Source organism: Diachasmimorpha longicaudata, chromosome 10 (genome assembly GCF_034640455.1).
Source record: "Diachasmimorpha longicaudata isolate KC_UGA_2023 chromosome 10, iyDiaLong2, whole genome shotgun sequence".
Classification (NCBI taxonomy): Eukaryota; Metazoa; Arthropoda; class Insecta; order Hymenoptera; family Braconidae; genus Diachasmimorpha; species Diachasmimorpha longicaudata.
Window position 1 is genome coordinate 6,899,067 of NC_087234.1, and position 18,559 is coordinate 6,917,625.

The window sequence follows — 18,559 nt, forward strand, 5'->3', positions numbered from 1 at the left end:
ATTGGCCACGTGGCCAATACAAATGACACGTTTCCGGGCTGACGAAGAGGAAAATAAGAGAGTGCACAGGGATGACAGTAGGAGAAAGCTCGAGATGAAAAAAAAATGTATCTTCCCCTCCTGACAAATGACTAACAGTGATTCCTCTGGTTTCCAGATAATACAAGTTTCAGAGCTCTCTCAGGACCCCTCGTTGTCTCCTCGGGTTCTCGCATCACTGATTTTTCAGATTTTCGTTGTATCATCCAGCTATTTTCCCGGGGCATGAGGAGCATTGAATATTTGCGGAGGGGACTGGTGAAATAACGACGACGCATAAAAATCGGTTGCGGAAGCGGATGCAGGAAGTTCGAGAAGAAGAAGAAACGACCGGGGAATGGGGCGCCTGCGGATTTTCAACACTCGATGGGGGGATGAGAGGAGCTGTCCTTCGGGACAAGTTTGGGGATGCGGAACTGCTGGAGTAGTGGAGTTATTGGAGATTATCAAGATTATCGTCTCACGATACGGTGCATTTCATCCCTCAACAATTCCATCGCATATTAATTTCGGTTGTCCGGGTGAATTTGGGGGAAGTAAATTTTTTAAAATGGGGTGACACCTGGGGATCCTGACGAATGATGATGATGACTTTACTGGCTTGAAACTCGTGTCATAAAGCAGGTTCAGTATGAAGAGGAAGGGGCCAGTGATGCTGGGGCGATTAATTAAAATTAAATTCTCGTCTGGATTAAAGTTACGCGAGGAACACCAACCCCTCTCGTTGGGTTAAAAACACGGTTGATCTATGCCCCCTGGAGGAGAGAATTTTTTATCAAACAGGGGCGACGACGGGCCTTTGTCGGCGGTTAGCCGACCTTGACGTGACAGTCTTCATTTTTGTTCTCCATTTGTTCGTTTATCGCTGCGTCAGGCGACTCAATCCATTTTTCACTGAGGCGAAATAACAATCCGTAGGGATGATATTTGTTCTTAACTTTCGATGGACTTTGCTAATTTATGAACTAAAATTACTATAGTATATGACCACAGGAACAATTCCCCAGTTGTCTTCACTCGGAGCGAAGATTTTCTGTGAACTCGGAAAGTGAAAAGGTATGAAATTGTGGAGAGAGTCCGTTACCATTTGTCAAATGTTTGTCCATCCCAATGGCAAATACTCCGTAGGGGAAGCTGTTGCGATTGTCCCTGGAAAAGTGGCCGAGGGATTTATCTAGTGACCGAAGAGGCGATAAAACAGGGCGAAAAGCCAAATCCACCCTAGTGGTATTGTTAGACAAGAATGAATCGCCTGGTGAGTGGTCGCTTAATTTTTCGGTGAGCCTCCATTTGGAGACCTTTTATCTCCAACTTCTCTCTGAATCACGATACATTTTTAACTATTTTCCAACCTACCGATAGCGTAAATAAATGTCTTTAAATAATTTTAAAGAAAAAAAAGTCTAAGAAAATGACGTGTCTACTCCGTAATTTACCACTCGAAATATTATTCAGTAAAAATTCGGTAAAACGGAACGTTCCATAATTTTTCTGGAACGATTTAAACGTTTTCCTGAAAGTCCCCTGAGTAAGTCGGTAAATGTTCCGTAACTTTTACCGAATACTTTTGACTGACAGATTATGGAACAGACACATAATTTTTAAAGAATTTATGTCTCGGTGCGCCCTCGCGTCGCGAAAAATGCAAAATAATTCATTTAGACACCTCGACCGACATTAAAGTCAAAGCCCAAGGGTGTTAACGATCTCCGAATATATAACCCAACCCTTACTTAACATCCCCGGCATTTAAATCTACTTGGAACATTTGGTCGTGTGGTGCATTAGTCTTGCTAGGCTGATCATCCCTCCCCGCACCGCACTCACAAATCCAACTTACAATTCGTAAATAGCTGTACCAACTGTTAACACATCGGGGTAATGAATACGGGGGAGTCAAGAGGGGGGAAAATCGGATGTATAACAGCCCATCGCCCGGGCTAGACCCAGTGGATATTAAATTACTAAAAGGCATGACTGCACTCTCCGCTGTAGACACATAAAACTAACGCTCAACTGCTCATTGATTCAAAAACCATAAATTCAGGACAGGGATGATTTTCAGAAAATTTTATTTCCCTCCAAAATTTGCATTTCCATGTCCCTGATAGCCAAATCACCGATTTTAACATCCGAATTACTTTATTATGATTATTTTCGTGGATGTAGGGCCGGGGTATTGATGAGCGGTGGAATGATCCCCGGGGGGATGAGTAAATATCTCGACACCCTGTTGTCAACCCCTTTTTGGTTGTTCCTCGGCGTGTGGACCTGATAATTATTGTCTCACTTGACGCGTGCACGCAATTGACATTGTAATTTTAATGGATCGGGGTACATTTAGGTGGAGCTGATTTCATTAACCCCAGGGGCTCTGTTGCTTTGATTGTTCAAGAGTTTTTATTATCCCCCGGGACATTGGCAATTAATTTTACACCGAGATAATTTTTTTATGAAAATCACCCTATCGTCATGTGACACTGTAGACATGACTCAGGGCTTCCTCCTTTCTAGCTTGAAATTACATAAAAATTAATGTATAGTGATTATAGATAATTTTTATTTCAGGTAACAACTTAAATTTTCGAATGGGGTGAGGTTTACTCTATTGGCTCAGTCATTTCTATTTTTATCAGGGGGCAGTTTCGCGCGCCTTGAGTTGAGATGAATCATCAACATTTACGGTAGGGTAATATGGATGTTAATATAATAATAGAAATAGGGAAATGCACGTCGGGAATAACGAAAGGACATTAGCTGAGAGCATCGGCGATTCAATAAAATTCACCAAAAAATAGAAATCACCACTTTGTATGGTATCTTCCTGACACGTGACCACCAGGAGAGATAGTTACAGTTGTTGAAATATACCCGGAGCTTTTTGTGCACTCGGAGAAATACAGGGAGGGGGAATTTCGATTTAATCAATCAGTTCAGGGGCACCCGCTCGATCGGATCGAGGAAATCGCTTGTGCTATTACTGTCCCCCTCGGGCCTTAAATCAAAATCCATTCCCACCCCCTCATATACCCGTGGAATATTCGATTGTGCCGATAGATTCGCATTAGTGAGAGATAAATTTGTTGTTCGGAAGATTACAAGACAGATTTTATTGTTGGGTACACGCTCGGAGAGAAAAATTTCGGAGAATTACTTACGGAAAGAAATTTTCCATAAAAATTAGACCTCTAGAGGGCGGAACATGGGACGAAATGCCAATCAACCGCTTTTTAGGGCCAGTTTTGCTGGAAAAATTAGATAAAACTATTTCTCCCCTCCCTCGTGACCCTCGTTCCGCCTCCTCGAGGTCCATTTTTTACCTGAAATTTCTTTCTCTCCGTGTGAAGGGAAAAGTGAAAGTTCTAAGGGGAAAATTCAGGAGAAAATCTAGTGCCGTATTAGAATTCAGGTGGAATTTTCTAAGCAACGTGCGTCAAAATTGATTCCAGTCGATAAAATCGGATGAGGAAACAAAAAAATAGTCTTGATTTAGAATCACACCATTGATCCTGTCGACCGTTACATATGACATTCGCTGCACCAAGGGGTGAAGTTATACATTAATCCTTACACCCATCCACCATCGACCATTGGACACGCCCGAGCATCGCGAATTCAAATTTATTCCTATCTATTTACGACAAGATTCGTATTGGCTTTTGGTTCCTCGAGTGCTCTCTGTCCTCCCGCTCTCGAGATGAATTTCATATTCTAGTGAATAAATTTGCGGTTTTAGGACGCGCGAGAGAGGAAAAGGGAATTGATAAATGTGATCGGAATGATAAATCACTGAGAGAAAATTTGGACTCGCGTTTCGTGAAGCTGCTGATTTTTCAGAGGAATATTCCTCTGTTGAAGTGTCTTTTAACGTTTCCATTCATCACTCCCCTTTCTTTTCATAACGGAAACGGTAAAGGGGATGAATGAAAAATATTTTGATTTCTCAGAATTGTTTTCACTCACCTTTTTAATGGATCCCTTTGAATGGTTTTTTTTTGTATTTTGATAGCTGAGAGTGTCGTTGATAGGGTGAACCCATTGATAACCGTTTATTTACTTTTTTTAAACATTCTGAGAGTTCTGAATCGCCCGTTACTTGAACCCTCGAACTAAAATAATAATATCTCATACCTTAATATGTTCACAGTCCCCTGGAAGCCCTTTTGGTACTACAGTATCATTTGTTTATTATAAACGTTTTAATAACGAAATTTTATTGAGAATTTTCGGTATTTTTCCTTTTTTTTGCTCTACCACCATCAAATTTTTAGAGGCACATAAATATTGAATGTAAAATGTTAAGTATTCTCGAAAATAAAGCCCTCAGAATTATTTAAATAATTCTAGTGAAGGCAACGCCGAACGGCGTCACTCTCAATGGCAATAAAAGACTTTACAACTTTCAAATAAAATTAAAAAAACAATAGTACAATGAAAAGAAAAAAACATTGAAATGTTTTTCCGCAGTGGTATTGTCGTGATCAATATGAGATTGAGAACGACTATTGGAGGATTGAGTCGACCAATGGCATTGGGGGTAGACAATCCTCCGTCTGATAAGCGGAAATTCCCTCGCTGATTCTGCGCTTGGGAATGCGACCGCTCCATTGGTTATCACCTCAGCGAGAGGGGGTGGTTTTGTATTACCCTCTCGCGTGGGTGGGAAACCGCGATGGCCGGTCCTCTCCCAAATATCAAATGAAAGTAGTTGAAAAAATTGTGGAGATAAAAAATAGCGGAGAGAAATTTATTTCATTGTTATAGACATGGAGATGGGAGATTGCGTAGATGTTTCAGGGAAATTTATTGCGATTGTAAATGAAGGAGGGAGAAGGGGTGAAATTCGAGGGAACGGACGCTTTCCTCATGTAAAAGTTATACAGCTTGAAAGAATATTATTTTACAGCAATTTTTCATTCAAAGAGTCGTTGAATTTTAGATAATAATTACGTTCGAGGTCCGTAAAATTATCTACAGACGAGCGCTAGAATTAACAAAAATTCTCTTCATCTAAAAATAAAAATAATAATAAATAAATACCGCGGACTTCGTTAATGCGTCGCCCCCCACAAAAATGAGACTTTTTAGATCCCGAGGGAAGAAATTATTTTTTCCGCAAATAACGTCATGAAAATAAAGTTTCTTGAGATTAATTTTCCTCAAGTGATTCAGTTTGATTTTATAAAATATTTTAACCTGAGCTAGAGCTCATTTTTTTTATTGTGAATTGAGATTGAATAACTTCAGATCATACATTGATAAATCTTCATGTGGAGATTCATGTTCACTCGGACTGGGGACACAATTCGAATTAGCATTGGCCCATTAGCCCAAAAGTGATTCCACTCAATTCATTCTTGATTGGGGATGAGACAGTGTGGAGAGCTGAAACTCGCACAGCGTTACGCATCCATGCCCCCTCATAAATCTCAATTTTCGCCCACCCCTCATCCCCATCGCACAAAATACTCGCCTTAATTTATACGATCACTCGATGCAGCTTTATCTTCTCCAGAATGCCCTCCCATTATTCTGGACTCTCTCCAGCATTAGCAACTAAGCAATTTCAATATTTTTCTTGTGGATTTCCACAAGTAAAACAACTTAATATATTAACCTCAGGAGGCGTATGAATGTTGAGGAAAATTTTGGGGTAAAATTAACATGTGCTCGCAATTTGTTTGATATTTTATTACATTACATCATCTTATACATTTACAATCTTTAATAAACTCTTACAAATGCAATGACATTTGTTATGCAATATGGAATATTCGTTACAAGTCTCATAAAGTCCAATTCCACATTCACAACGAACACTCACGTACAATCACGAATGAAAAATTCTAACCGACGAATAAGGAAATGATAGTCCATCCGGTAGTAATTACAACAGACGAGTATTAGGTCTTTACAAGAATGGGCGGATCATCCCCCGAAAAAAAGAAAAAAAAAGCCCAAGTGTGCGCCTCCAGACATGGCCTTCGTATAAAAGAAGTGTACGACAAAAATGATCATAATATCTTGTTCAAGGCATGACTCTGCTCATCATTATTCTATTATTATCGATTGTTGGCCAAGTTTTTCTTTATAAAATATCAAAGAGTCATGTGAATTTGGTCGTTCACTGAAAAAAAAAAATTATATTTTTTGTGTAATAGCGTAATAACATAAACAAAAATTTTGACAACATTGATTTTTCATTTTTATTCAACAAAACATGATTCCCTCACAAAAATGTGATTCATTAACGAGGAAATAATCCTCATATTGCCTTTTTTATTATTCTCATTTTTACAAAATTCTCACAACTACGGTAATTACAAAAAAATAGTGTAGAAAATGCGAGCGAGTTAATGTCGAAACATATTTCGAAAATATTAAACACCAATTGCGTGGGGAGTTGACGAAAATCGATGAGTCCAAAAATATTGAGTGTCCAATTTTGCGATTTTCCCCAAAATAATTACTTTACAAAAAAAGAATACGTCAAATAATTGACGAAAAAAAAACCCTTTGGTCTCATCAGTTTTCATCACTGAACCACTCACCTCTGCCTTATTTGAATTTATTTGGATAAAATTCAAACATTAAATAAGTCCCTGCGACCACAATTTCATTGTTTTACCCCTTGAAATGAACATGCAGTATAGTGGTGAAATATCGTTCTACCTCATTCTTCCCTCGATCTGTTTTTGCGAACAATAGCGAAATCTACAGGAGATATGTAAATTCTTCGATTATTTTTGTAGCTCTAGGAATTCTCACATAAAAAAATTGATTCTCACAATTTGTTCTGTTGCTTACTGGCCCTCATATATATTTTTAAATATTTGGAGAAATAATTAGGAATATTTCAGAATTCGAGGGGGATGGAAAAATTCCTACCTCCCCTAGACATCCCCCAGCCGCAAAAACAGGACCTTGTCTCTCAAAATCTCTCCGGAATACCATTGTTCCACGTTCCAGCAGTTCATTTCTTCTTCTCCTAATAAAGTTTCTTAGCCTGCGCCTCCTTATTATCCCTGTACATGCTGTACCCCAGCAGAATCATCATCTGAATGACCAGGATGGCCACGAACACGGTGGTAGAGAGACAATTGACGTTGGGGCATGCCCCAGGAGTTGTTCCCGTGACTTTGGCGTACGTCTGTGAGACATCTCTCTTGATCTGATTGAGTCCATCCCTCATCTCGGACACCAACGACTGATAGTCGTAGCCAATGGGCTGTACTTGAGCCGTTGGTTGTCTCGCCTGATTGGTGAGAATGCTCTCGGCCTTGGAGTGGACTTCTCCGACAAAGGATTTTATCTCCCGGGCTGTGTTCATGATAATGTTCTGATTGCTGAGGACTGCGTCTACCTCCTGGCGGCGAATTGTATCGATAAGCTGGGGAGGAGCACCTGGTTGGCCTCCTGCTACCTGAACACCTCCCATTTGCACCTGGGAAATGAGGGAGAGGGTGCGCTCCTGACGGCCCACCACTTCATCCAGCTTTCTGTTCAATTCCCGAAGGCCCTCGAACATCTGGGACTGACCTGCGAAGATCTGACGGAGCTCTCGCTGACTATCGGTCTCAAAGAAGTCGTCGAAATCCAGTTTGTTGTCGTCTGGGTGTTCTCTGAAAGAGAAAAGAATTGTCTATTCAATCCATGGCCTTTTCCTATTTTGTGATTGATCATTTATCAACTTTACAATGAATGAGTTTTATGCATCGATGTATTCCTCCCTTTGCATGATAAAATAACTAAAATAGAAAGTTCTATCCAACCGACAAAAAATAAGTCATCGGCTGTTGATAAAGAAGATTCCCCCAGCGACCGATAAAAACCTACTTTTTGTAATCCTTCTTCTGCTGCTCCAATTTCTCCTGATACTCCTGGTACTCTTTACTGAGTTTCGCTTCCTCCTCGATGGAAACTTGACGTCCACCTGTCGTCAGTTCCCCAGGCGGATGTAACGACGTCGTGAGGAACTGGAGGACGTCGTGGTCATCAGCTAGACCTCCAGTGGCAGCTGACACACCGAAATACCCACGCTTGGGCAGGTAAACATTGTCAGCTCGCAAGCACATTTCGTAGTCGTCGTTGCTGTTCGTCATTCCGTTATGGAATAAAACCTTTAACGAAATTTCAGATCGCATTGGAGCATAATTTAAAGGGATGATCTAAATTAACATTATTTTCTGATGTCGAGTTTATCCTTTGAACTTACTGTTAAAGTATTTTTATAATATTCAATCCTAGCTCTCGTCGGGAATGGTTTGTTACGGAAGTCTCGGAGACACCCAGACAGCAATTGTGTGCTTCCATCACTGAAACAAATAGAAATAGTTCACATGAATCAATCATTGCAATTATTTAACTGAGCAATCAAAAAACAAGTGTAGAATGAACAAAATTCAATGTTAATCAAGTCCTACACCCAGGTATCGAGGTCTTCTTTAATTAGTTTCTAAAAATCAAGGAATTACTGAAGTTTCCTTTTTTTTTGTCTCAAATCAGTTTTCGATGGTCATATAAATGAAAGTATAGATGCAAGATGATTATCAACAGCTGAAATTCTTATCTTATCATCACTAAATTAATCTCTAACATCTACTTAACGTGGCAGAAATTAACTCTATGAATAATTCATCAAATTCATCGAAAAATCGATGACGTCACGAGAAATTGGAGATTTCAATTTGGAATGAGGAGTTTACGAGAAAATTATTTTCCATAATTAAACGGAAATTAATGCATTTCAGTGGCAGCAATAAATTGAATAAATGAAAAAAACCAGATATAAATCAATAAAAAAACAAAACTCACTTCGTATGATCAAAAATCTTATCCCCGTTATTCAGCACAGCCATGATATACGGATTATTATGTTTATTGTCATTATCGAATGAGTCGAAGAAAATTCCCAGACCGTTCCACATGTCTGAGGAACCGAAGACAGTGCCATTGTAATGTCCCTTATCAGTTGTGTACCAGAAGGCAAGACCATCAGCCCCAATTCTTCCTCTACCCGTTACCCGAAACACAAGGTCTACCACCCACCAGTCAAAGTCAGTCGTCTTCTTCGTCCATATTGCACCTGCAAAACATGAAGACTCATCAAAAAATTCTGAAAGGCATCGACTTTTTGCCATGCCAAATGCCGAATAAACAATTTTTTTGTGGAACCAAGGCCGAACGGAGGATGAACGAAGACAAAAATATGTTTAGTGTATTTGTAAAGCTTCTCCAGATATCTTTTGACCCAAGGAAAATAATATATACGTATACATAATGAAGATAATGAGAGGATATTTATTAACAGCATAACATGTGTGCTGGGGTGAGGAAATTATCTTCAATTGAATGAAATTACCTCCCTTCCCCACATCGGGGCCTCAAACCACCCCTCAAAATTCATTAAACCTCGATGATTACCGTCCTCACCCTTTACCCTGCTCCCCTAAGCCCTAGAAAGCTGTACGTACCTTTCTGACTCTTCAACGACGGTGCAACCCTGACGTTCTCCGAGCTAGCAATAGCATCTGCAACCAAACAAACCATCAGTCACATCAAAGGGTCCTTCAACCCCCGGATTAAAAAAAAAACCCACTCTCCCCCCTGACACGTCTGTCAAAAAGCCGGAACCATACGGTATCCAAAATTTGGCAATTTATCATCGTGGCCCTATCGTCCCTACTCCCTCAACACTCCAAAAATCATCTTCATTGAATTTTCATAGACGAGATTATGAAAGTTGTGAAAAAAAACAACCGTCTGGAGACGTGGAGGTATTGGTTATACCGATCTAACCCTAAACATGATGACTTACTTCCTCCATATTCCCAGAAAGGTACACTCCCGTCCTTTTGAGCGAGATACGGTGGCTTAAACGAATATTTGTACTCAAATTTTCTATGCACATCATCGGCATTTGCCAACAAAAACAACGATAAACCGATAAATAACACTAGCCACCTCACTTCGGCGGCCATTTTCATTTTTGTACGACTTGTTGGTGGCGACTGACAAGGGCGCATGTGCGCTCTATCCGCTATTGGACGTGATACTGCGTCAATGTGTGGTTAATTCACTTGATTCGTTCGGTTCATCATCTGACGTGTCGCACCTGGGCGGCCATCTTAGATTTTACGTCACGGTTTTTTGAATGGGAATACACCTGTTCATCCAGGACTCGCTCAGGGATTTAATACAGCTTCAAAGACGGGGAATTCATGGAAAATAATTTTTCTTTAGAATTTGGATTTCGGTTCTTTAGATTTTTCGAATCTTTTGCATTTCTAGAGGTTCGAAGGGTATGTTCACAGAGTGAGATCGGTTTTTTAAATGAGTCTTATTCCACGTGGAATCTGGCGACACTGGGCATTAGGGTTACGCCTATGGCACACAGAGAGCACTAGTGACAGATGCTGTGCAGGGATCAACCTTCTGCGCGTGGCATACAGAGGCCACCACTTACATTATTTATTTAAACATCAATGACGAACTAATAAAACATTTCACACTCGATATGAACAGGTGCAAACCTAGTACAAATGATAAAATTAGTTTATTTTGCGAGAAGAAATCATCTGTGGGTTCATCTACATACGAATCTCCAAAATAAAATAATGTCTTCTTCCCCCCTCTCCTACCGAAATACCGAGTCTTCCTTGTTGGCAACGCTGTCTCGATACACCTCTCACAGTCATTGAAAGCATTGCCTTTTGCCACTGTCTATATTAAAATGGCGGACAAGAGTCGGGTGTTGGATCGTGACGGGAAGATTCCAGAGAATCATGAAAAGGAGGGCAAGAGTAAAAGGTAAGAAATTGGTCGGAAAATAGCTAGACGCATGTTCGGTTGTAATTATAATTCTCTTAATTGAGAGTCGGCTAGGATTGGTGATTTTGGTTTTAATAAAAAATGCCTCCGCCCGGCTTTACTCATGGGTAATCACCAAGGGTACTGATTTTTTTTCGATTTGTTCCACATTTACGAGACAATTTGTAGTGTTTATTCATTAATATTGTTGATTTTTTCAGACCGGATTTATCTAATTATTGAAAAATCAATTTAATTGGTCGTCAGAGCACCCCCACGACGTTCATCTTTGCCCTGTGGCGGGTTATTTGAATTTATTATTGATTTACTCACTCCCTCATTATTTTATTGAATAACCTTTTTATTTATATTTTACTGATTCAGTGCGAAAAAACGAGAGGGAAAAAAGAAACATCAGCCTTCCAATTCCTCGAAGGAGAACAATGAAATAGTCCCCTTGGATGGTGAAATGCCTGGTGCATGCAATATTTCCATAAAGGAGATTGAAATGGCCATGGAAGTTTTCAAAATGCAACTCAAACCCGCTAAGACACAGGAGGAAGCTATGCAGAAGGCTTATCAATTCTGGAGCACTCAACCAGTTCCCAGAATGGGTAAGAACACTTTGTTGTAACCTGAAGTCGTTTAATTAATTTTGGATGTAGCACAACTTCTCTCGTTGATTATTGCAGATGAAAAAATTGTGGTTAATGAACCCATTGAACAGAATAAAACGTCCATCAGGCCCGAACCATACTCTCTCCCCGATGGCTTCCAGTGGGACACACTGGATCTCGATGATCCATTAGTCCTTGCAGAGTTGTACACGTTGTTGAGTGAAAATTATGTCGAGGATGACGATGCCATGTTCAGATTCGACTATCCCCAGGATTTTCTTAAATGGTACATTTGTAGCATTTAATTTTCAGATGAGAATGTGTTAGCGCATTGTTTTGTTAGAACCATTCGTTATGGAGATATTTGACACATCAACAGAACATAAAAATGTTTTTTATTCAGGGCATTGCAGCCTCCCGGCTGGTGTAAAGAGTGGCACTGTGGAGTTCGTGTGATAAAAAGTGGTCGATTAGTCGGATTTATCTCGGCAATTCCTGCCACTCTGCGTGTCTACGATCAGTAAGTATTTTTTCGATTTTATTTTATTCATTCGACCTTCATAATTACTTACATGCGGTAGAAGGGAATGCGCAAATTAATTTTCTTTTCTGTGAATCGACGAAAAATCATAATCATCAGACTATGTCATTGACTCGGTCATCTAATTGTTAAGTCAACGGCACAGTCTGATAAACAAAAACGACATTTCTATCGATTAACGTAAAGAAGGATCTTTATCTGATTTCCTTTCAGCTCCCAAAAAATGGTGGAAATAAATTTCCTCTGTGTTCACAAAAAACTTCGATCCAAACGCGTAGCCCCAGTCCTAATTCGGGAGATAACGAGGCGAGTCAACCTTCTAGGAATATTCCAAGCTGTCTACACTGCTGGTGTCATTCTACCAAAGCCCATAGCCACCTGTCGCTATTGGCATCGTTCTCTCAATCCAAAGAAACTCATTGAAATCAAATTTTCACATTTGTCACGTAATATGACGATGCAGAGGACACTCAAGTTTTATAAACTTCCTGAACATCCCAAAGTGCCTGGATTTAGAAAACTCGAGGCTAGAGATGCCGTTCAAGCTTATAAATTGCTCAATGAGGTAATTCTGGAGAATAGGTCTTTCGTTTTATTTTTTTTACAATTTTTTTTCCTGTGAGAATTGACATTCTTTTTCGCTTTAGTATTTAGAAAAGTTTGATCTGGCACCAATTTTCAATGAAGAGGAGTTTCGCCACTGGTTTACTCCCCACAATGGCATTATAAACAGTTTTGTGGTCGAGAATGACGGGAAAATCACGGATTTGGTGAGCTATTACACTTTACCGAGCTCCGTGATGCATCATCAAACGCACAAAACACTGAAAGCTGCTTACAGTTTCTACAATGTCTCCACAAAAACACCGTGGATTGAATTAATGACTGATGCCCTTATTTCAGCGAGAAACGTAAGTAAATGAGGGTCAAGAGGCATTTTCCGACGTGAAAAATGGAAGGGAATTAACAATTACCTATTCAATTTTTCCCTCATGACGTTGAATTGATATTTTCTTCCTCAATTTCACAGTTGGGCTTCGATGTTTTCAATGCCCTCGATCTAATGGACAACAAGGTATTCCTGGAGGCCTTAAAATTCGGTATTGGCGATGGAAACCTTCAATACTACCTCTACAACTGGCGCTGTCCCAGCATGACACCCAACAAAATCGGTCTTGTCCTCCAGTAACTCAACATACTGAAATTAGTGACAAACCTGATGCTTTTTTTTTTACTGCAAATATGAGTTCAGTGGAGTCCACGAGTTCGGTGGCTTGAGAAGAGTGGGAAAACAGTGAGGGGGCTGGGGGGGGGGGAGACTTCATTTGACGAATGGAGAGTATTTAGTAGAAACAGAAGGGTGAAGAGTATTTGCTTCGTAGCAAAGAACAAACTCATTATTTTAATGAAATAATAGATGATATTATTTTTTTTTCTTCTACTTTTGATTTACTTCGGATTTTGATGATGATTTTCCCGGGTATTCACCATTTTTTCCGCCGTTGTATTCAAAATTCTGCCAAATCATGAAAACTGGACGATTTATTAGAGAGTTGGTGAATGAAAAATAAAAAATCGACAAAGCTATTTGAACAATTCTGACTTGTTGATGATCTTCAATTAATTCCTTCCCAATTTTCTCGAAAACAATTTACTTTAATGTCAGTGTTTGGAGAAAAAATTTGGCATTATTTATAAGTGGTATTATAATTAAATATTAAATTAGGTATTAATGATGATAATCCGAACAGTTTTCATTCTATTGTTCCCACAATACAAAATAAAAGTGACAATTTCCCCAGGGAAATGTCGGCCGCTAGTGTCCCGTTCACCCTATCTCCTGTATTTACCCTCAAAATGTCAGTAGCACATGAAAAATGCCTCTTCAAGCAAGAACAAGGCAAAATTTTCAATTTTCCTAATTTACATGGTGCCTTCAACAGTGACCATCAACCGAATGATAAAAACACGCATAACATCGGGTACAACTGGCAAGGTCTGTGACTGGTGCGATAAAACCGAAAAAAAAGGGGGGGAAGCACCCAGAGAAATTAAAACTCCAATGACCCCGAGAGTGACAGTCACGTCAAGCGTTATCACTTTTTTTCGCCTCCCTTGTCACCCAGTTCCCCTGGGGGATTCACCTTCGAGGAAACGACGCGAAAACCTTGTCATTTTAATCTACCAAACTGGAGGAGATACACCTGCATCGCGAATTGCGCTAAGTGTTTATGGCACTTCTGAGGTCATGCCTATAATTTCTTGGAGACGAAGGCTGAAAACTTATCTCAGAAGGTCTCCGGATGATATAGTGACTTTGAATTCTCTGAGCCATATGACCTTGTGCACGGAGTTGAGCCCTTCCTGCGAAGGGTCGATTGCGTGAATGAATTTCAGGGAAATGTCAATGATTCTCTTCGAAATTTATTATTTGGAAAATGCTGAAGTAGTTCAACAAACCTAATGATAATGGACAAGAAAATACTCCAAGCAAAAGATTTAATTATAATCAATCTATTCGATAATTAATCGTATCCTGTGGGCCCGAACCTGCCCTGTTTGCCGCTAGGGGATGTGGAACCTGGTGCTGGCCCCACCTCACATTTTCAAGGACTTCTATTACCGATTTATGTTCTTTAAATCACTCTTGATTAGTTCCATCATCTTAACCCAGATTGAACAATTTATTAAAGCTCTATTTCATCTCTTTCCACCAGATGTTTGTTCTAAATTCATAGTGCAAATTTCAACCGTATTTTAATAGTTTTTTCATCGCTCGCGTGCTTGTAATTGATACAATTTGTTCGACTCATTACGACTTCCAGCGTTATATGTAAATTACCAAAATGATGATGAATATTTTATTGAATATAATCCGCAGATGTCAATGATCCCATATCTCCCACTCCGTCCTACGCACAACGATGGCCGAGTAACATTGCCCTTTTATAATTAAAATCCGAAAAGAGTGAAAAGTAAAAAAAAAATTCATTGTCTCGTGGAAATACAATTGTCGAAAAGCAGAGCGGGGGAGGAGGAGTTGCGATGTGATAACAAAAGCAGCCGGTCGGGAGCTGTCTGGGTATCCTCCATTGGGTTAGACCGACGGGCACGAGGACAGGGCTGCCTAGAGTGGGAAAATAATACATAATAAAATACCGAGGGAATATATAGCTGGGTTTGTGCGACGGGATTTCAGTTGTTACATTGTTGATAATGGGACCGCGGTGAAGTGAAATTATTTCAACACGTAACGTTTATTTGAGGTAAGTGATGTCTATGAAAATTCGCGAAAAGCAGAAGATTTCGAGAGTTGGCCACAAATTGAAAAAAATTCACCTGAGCTCTGGCTATTTTTAGATTCTTTTGAAAATTTCAGTTCTTCCTGAAGAATTCGTTTCTAAAGGTCCGTGGGCAAGGAATTCGCAATTTTCTGATGTGCATCGCCGATGTGTCGGTAGCACATCGGCATCAAAAGTCTGCGATTTATAAATTCTTGAGAAAAACTCAGAAAATTCTATCATTTCCGTAGAAATCAATAAATATTATCTTTCTAGCGCTTGATATGTACAAAATTCTACTGTTCCTGTTGACCCTCACCCGGATTGAGTCGGCCATCCCCAGGTAAATTCGTGACCTCGTTGTTATCACCTAGATCAGGAAATTGAAAAGGCCAATTATTGTTTCAGTATTAGTGATGTTTTGCTTGGCAATGCTGGCAATGCTCTGCAATCTTTCATGACAAAAGTCCCAGAGGACTACCGAGTTTATTGGAATGTTCCCACATTTATGTGTCACAAGTATGGATTGCATTTCGAGGAGGTTCAGAGGGATTACGGAATCATTCAGAACAGAAACGATGATTTTAGAGGGGACAAAATTGCTATTTTATATGATCCCGGATATTTTCCAGCCATTTTGAAGACACCAAATGGTAAAATCTCCATTTATCTCCAAGATTGTTATCTCATAAAATGTCTTCTGCCTTCTAGAAAGTAAACACGAACTTGCTGTCACTGAAAGTGAATGTTATTGATATGCTAATTCTCTCCTGTTATGTTGGACCATTTTAGGCTCCATGTACCTGAGAAATGGGGGAGTACCTCAAGAGAGTGACATTCAGAAGCACCTGGAGCTCTTTCGAGTCCACGTGAACGAGCAGCTATCCCAGGACTTCAGCGGAGTCGGAATCATTGACTTCGAGAGCTGGAGGCCGATCTTCAGGCAGAATTGGGCCTCCCTGGCGCCCTATCGGGACTTGTCTATAGACATTGAGCGAAAAAAGCACATTTACCCCGATCAGAAGAGCATTGAACGAGCGGCGATCAGGAGGTTCGAGGCGGCCGGGAGGATGTACATGCAGGAGACGATAAAACTCGCGAAATCCTTGAGGCCCCGGGCCTCATGGGGGTATTATGCCTATCCCTACTGCTTCAATCTGACGCCTCGACAGATGAACTGGAGGTGCGATGAAAAACTGAAAGATGATAATGATCGGTAAGGAATTATTCTCGATATTTTCTCATTCACTACGTATATTATTACCTGGAGATGACGGCCCCCTGCGCACGTCGTCTGTCCATCCCCATGGGGCTGAGCCTCTCCGCTGATCTCAGCCCTTCTGAGGGTATTTTTCGGGGAATGTCAGCTCGTGGAACTCCTCCACCTGACGAGACAGGCATTTTTGTATAAAATTAATTTCTTTTCCAAGGATGCAGTGGCTCTGGCCGCTCGAGGATGTCCTCTTCCCGTCCGTATACTACAGAATGTCGTTATCTAGCAATCAAATAAATGGACTGATAATCGGAAGAATCCAGGAGTCACAGAGACTCATTAAAAAATATTCCCTGTCTTCTACGATTTTACCGTACTTCTGGTACAGATATCACGATCGGGAAAATAAATTACTCTCCCAGGTGAGCACGTAATTTGCCATAACTTTCACTTCTCGATATTAATTTTAGAAAAGTGCACGCATTCCAATTATGAAGTATTTCATTATCTCCTCAGGCCGATGTCCGTGACAGTTTCAGTGCGATGGCGCGCAACGGAGCAAGTGGACATATTATATGGGGGAGTTCGGGGGAGTTTACATCGAAAAAGAAATGTCAGGAATTCAGGGATTACCTGAATAATGTCCTGGGACCTGCAGTGCTAGAACTAACTAAATTCTCGCCGAAGTTAAGCGAGCCCTCCCGAGACATTGAAAACATCATCTCCGATGAACATTTCAGGAACAAAACGGACAAATAGAAGATTTCGCTTTAATCAATAGATTGATCAATTTATTGGCAATAAATGAAAGTAATTTTTTTTCGTAGAAAATTGTCTTATTAGTGGAATCACATCATCGACGAAAATATCCCAATGAAAACACTAAATCACGGGCTTCCAAAGCCATCGGTTAACCTGGAAGGGGGATAATGAGGTGTGCGAATACAAGAGCCACGCGCATGAATCTCCACTAGTTTGTGGGGAGAGCGGGGACTGAATTTTGGGGCCTTTCGACGTAGCCAGAAAATCTCAACGGATATTTCGAGATTACCACTGCATGTGGAGATTTTTCATTGAGAAAGTACAGTAGTAAACGCCATTTTTTCACCGCAAAATTACGAAATTACTCAGCCATTGGTTGTAAATTTTTCCAACGCTAGCAAAAACTACCCCCTACCTTCTCCCCCTCTGTTTATTATCGGTCTAGAATTCCTGAGACCCCCTCCTATCCCCCCTTCGGCTACCGACTTGACTAATTCAAGGTATGAGAAGGCCCCGAGGCCACTCTCCTACCTCCCATCACTTAAAAAAATGATTATCGTAGCCCCATTGAGATGATATCCATCAAATTAAGAGTTATAACTATAATTATGATTTTTTCATGAGTTGAAAAGAAAAATATCTGCTTTTCTCGTCACTCCTACGTATTACTCATTCATTCGGGGATAATTTTGCCAAATGAAGCCATCTATCGTCTACAGAAATAATAACTGCCGAAAAAATCATTTTTCAATAGAAATTATGATCAAGTTCCCTTGAAATTTCATCCCCTAATTAATAAATACCGATTTTATCACCCGATAACATTCCTTCACCGCAAAAATCTCTGGTACAAGGGAATAGTAACTAAGCCTCCTATAAACCTCGATTCCCACTTACAAATTCCCCACTCTACCCCTCCCACCACCCCCTTTACCCTCTCACCTACCGCTCCCCATCACATTTACCTCAGATGGAAACACGACAAGTTTTACTGGTTCGAGGTGTAATGCCTCGGGCGTTCTTACGTTTTTACATTGCGCTCGTCGTGAAAAAGAAAAAAAAAAATATATATATATATAGTCAAAGACGGCCATCTCCTTCTGCTTCATCTCCTTTTCTACCTCTTCCTCTTGCCACCTTTACCCTCCCCCTTGCGCCCCACCGCTTCCCCCCTCTTCAATTTCGTTCAAGAAATCTCAAACGTGAGATGGGAGGAGGGGGTAAAAAAAACAGATAGGTTACCGATCAGTACTGGAAAAAGGAGGGATTGGGGGGGAGGTGGAGGGGTGGCTGGATA

At 40.3% G+C, this 18,559-nt stretch overlaps 3 protein-coding genes across 5 annotated transcripts; 2 read left to right on the forward strand and 1 right to left on the reverse strand.

The window, feature by feature from the left end:
- Positions 1–5,715: 5,715 nt before the first annotated feature.
- On the reverse strand, positions 5,716–10,313 carry Ergic53 (ergic53). The gene is made up of 6 exons (XM_064128529.1): positions 9,857–10,313; positions 9,513–9,569; positions 8,854–9,124; positions 8,255–8,354; positions 7,876–8,159; positions 5,716–7,661 (listed from the first exon to the last, which is right to left on the reverse strand). The coding sequence occupies exons 1-6, from the start codon at positions 10,062–10,064 to the stop codon at positions 7,028–7,030; spliced, it is 1,554 nt and encodes a 517-aa protein (XP_063984599.1). The 5' UTR covers positions 10,065–10,313; the 3' UTR covers positions 5,716–7,027.
- Positions 10,314–10,676: 363 nt separating this feature from the next.
- LOC135166382 (glycylpeptide N-tetradecanoyltransferase 1) lies at positions 10,677–13,602 on the forward strand. Of its 3 annotated transcripts, none has more exons than XM_064128534.1 (8): positions 10,702–10,848; positions 11,070–11,151; positions 11,233–11,462; positions 11,541–11,751; positions 11,869–11,985; positions 12,220–12,571; positions 12,654–12,917; positions 13,037–13,602. In XM_064128534.1, exons 3-8 carry the CDS (start codon positions 11,318–11,320, stop codon positions 13,193–13,195), a joined length of 1,248 nt encoding a protein of 415 aa, XP_063984604.1. In that variant the 5' UTR covers positions 10,702–10,848; positions 11,070–11,151; positions 11,233–11,317; the 3' UTR covers positions 13,196–13,602. The 3 variants fall into 3 exon arrangements, with proteins under 3 accessions (XP_063984603.1, XP_063984604.1, XP_063984605.1); XM_064128535.1 differs by lacking the exon at positions 10,702–10,848 and adding an exon at positions 10,856–10,989; XM_064128533.1 differs by lacking the exon at positions 11,070–11,151 and having other exon boundaries at positions 10,677–10,848.
- A 154-nt stretch (positions 13,603–13,756) lies between these two features.
- LOC135166384 (hyaluronidase-like) lies at positions 13,757–17,325 on the forward strand. Its single transcript, XM_064128538.1, has 6 exons — positions 13,757–15,272; positions 15,564–15,630; positions 15,696–15,940; positions 16,080–16,503; positions 16,718–16,922; positions 17,017–17,325. The coding sequence occupies exons 2-6, from the start codon at positions 15,572–15,574 to the stop codon at positions 17,257–17,259; spliced, it is 1,176 nt and encodes a 391-aa protein (XP_063984608.1). The 5' UTR covers positions 13,757–15,272; positions 15,564–15,571; the 3' UTR covers positions 17,260–17,325.
- The last annotated feature ends 1,234 nt before the right edge of the window (positions 17,326–18,559 follow it).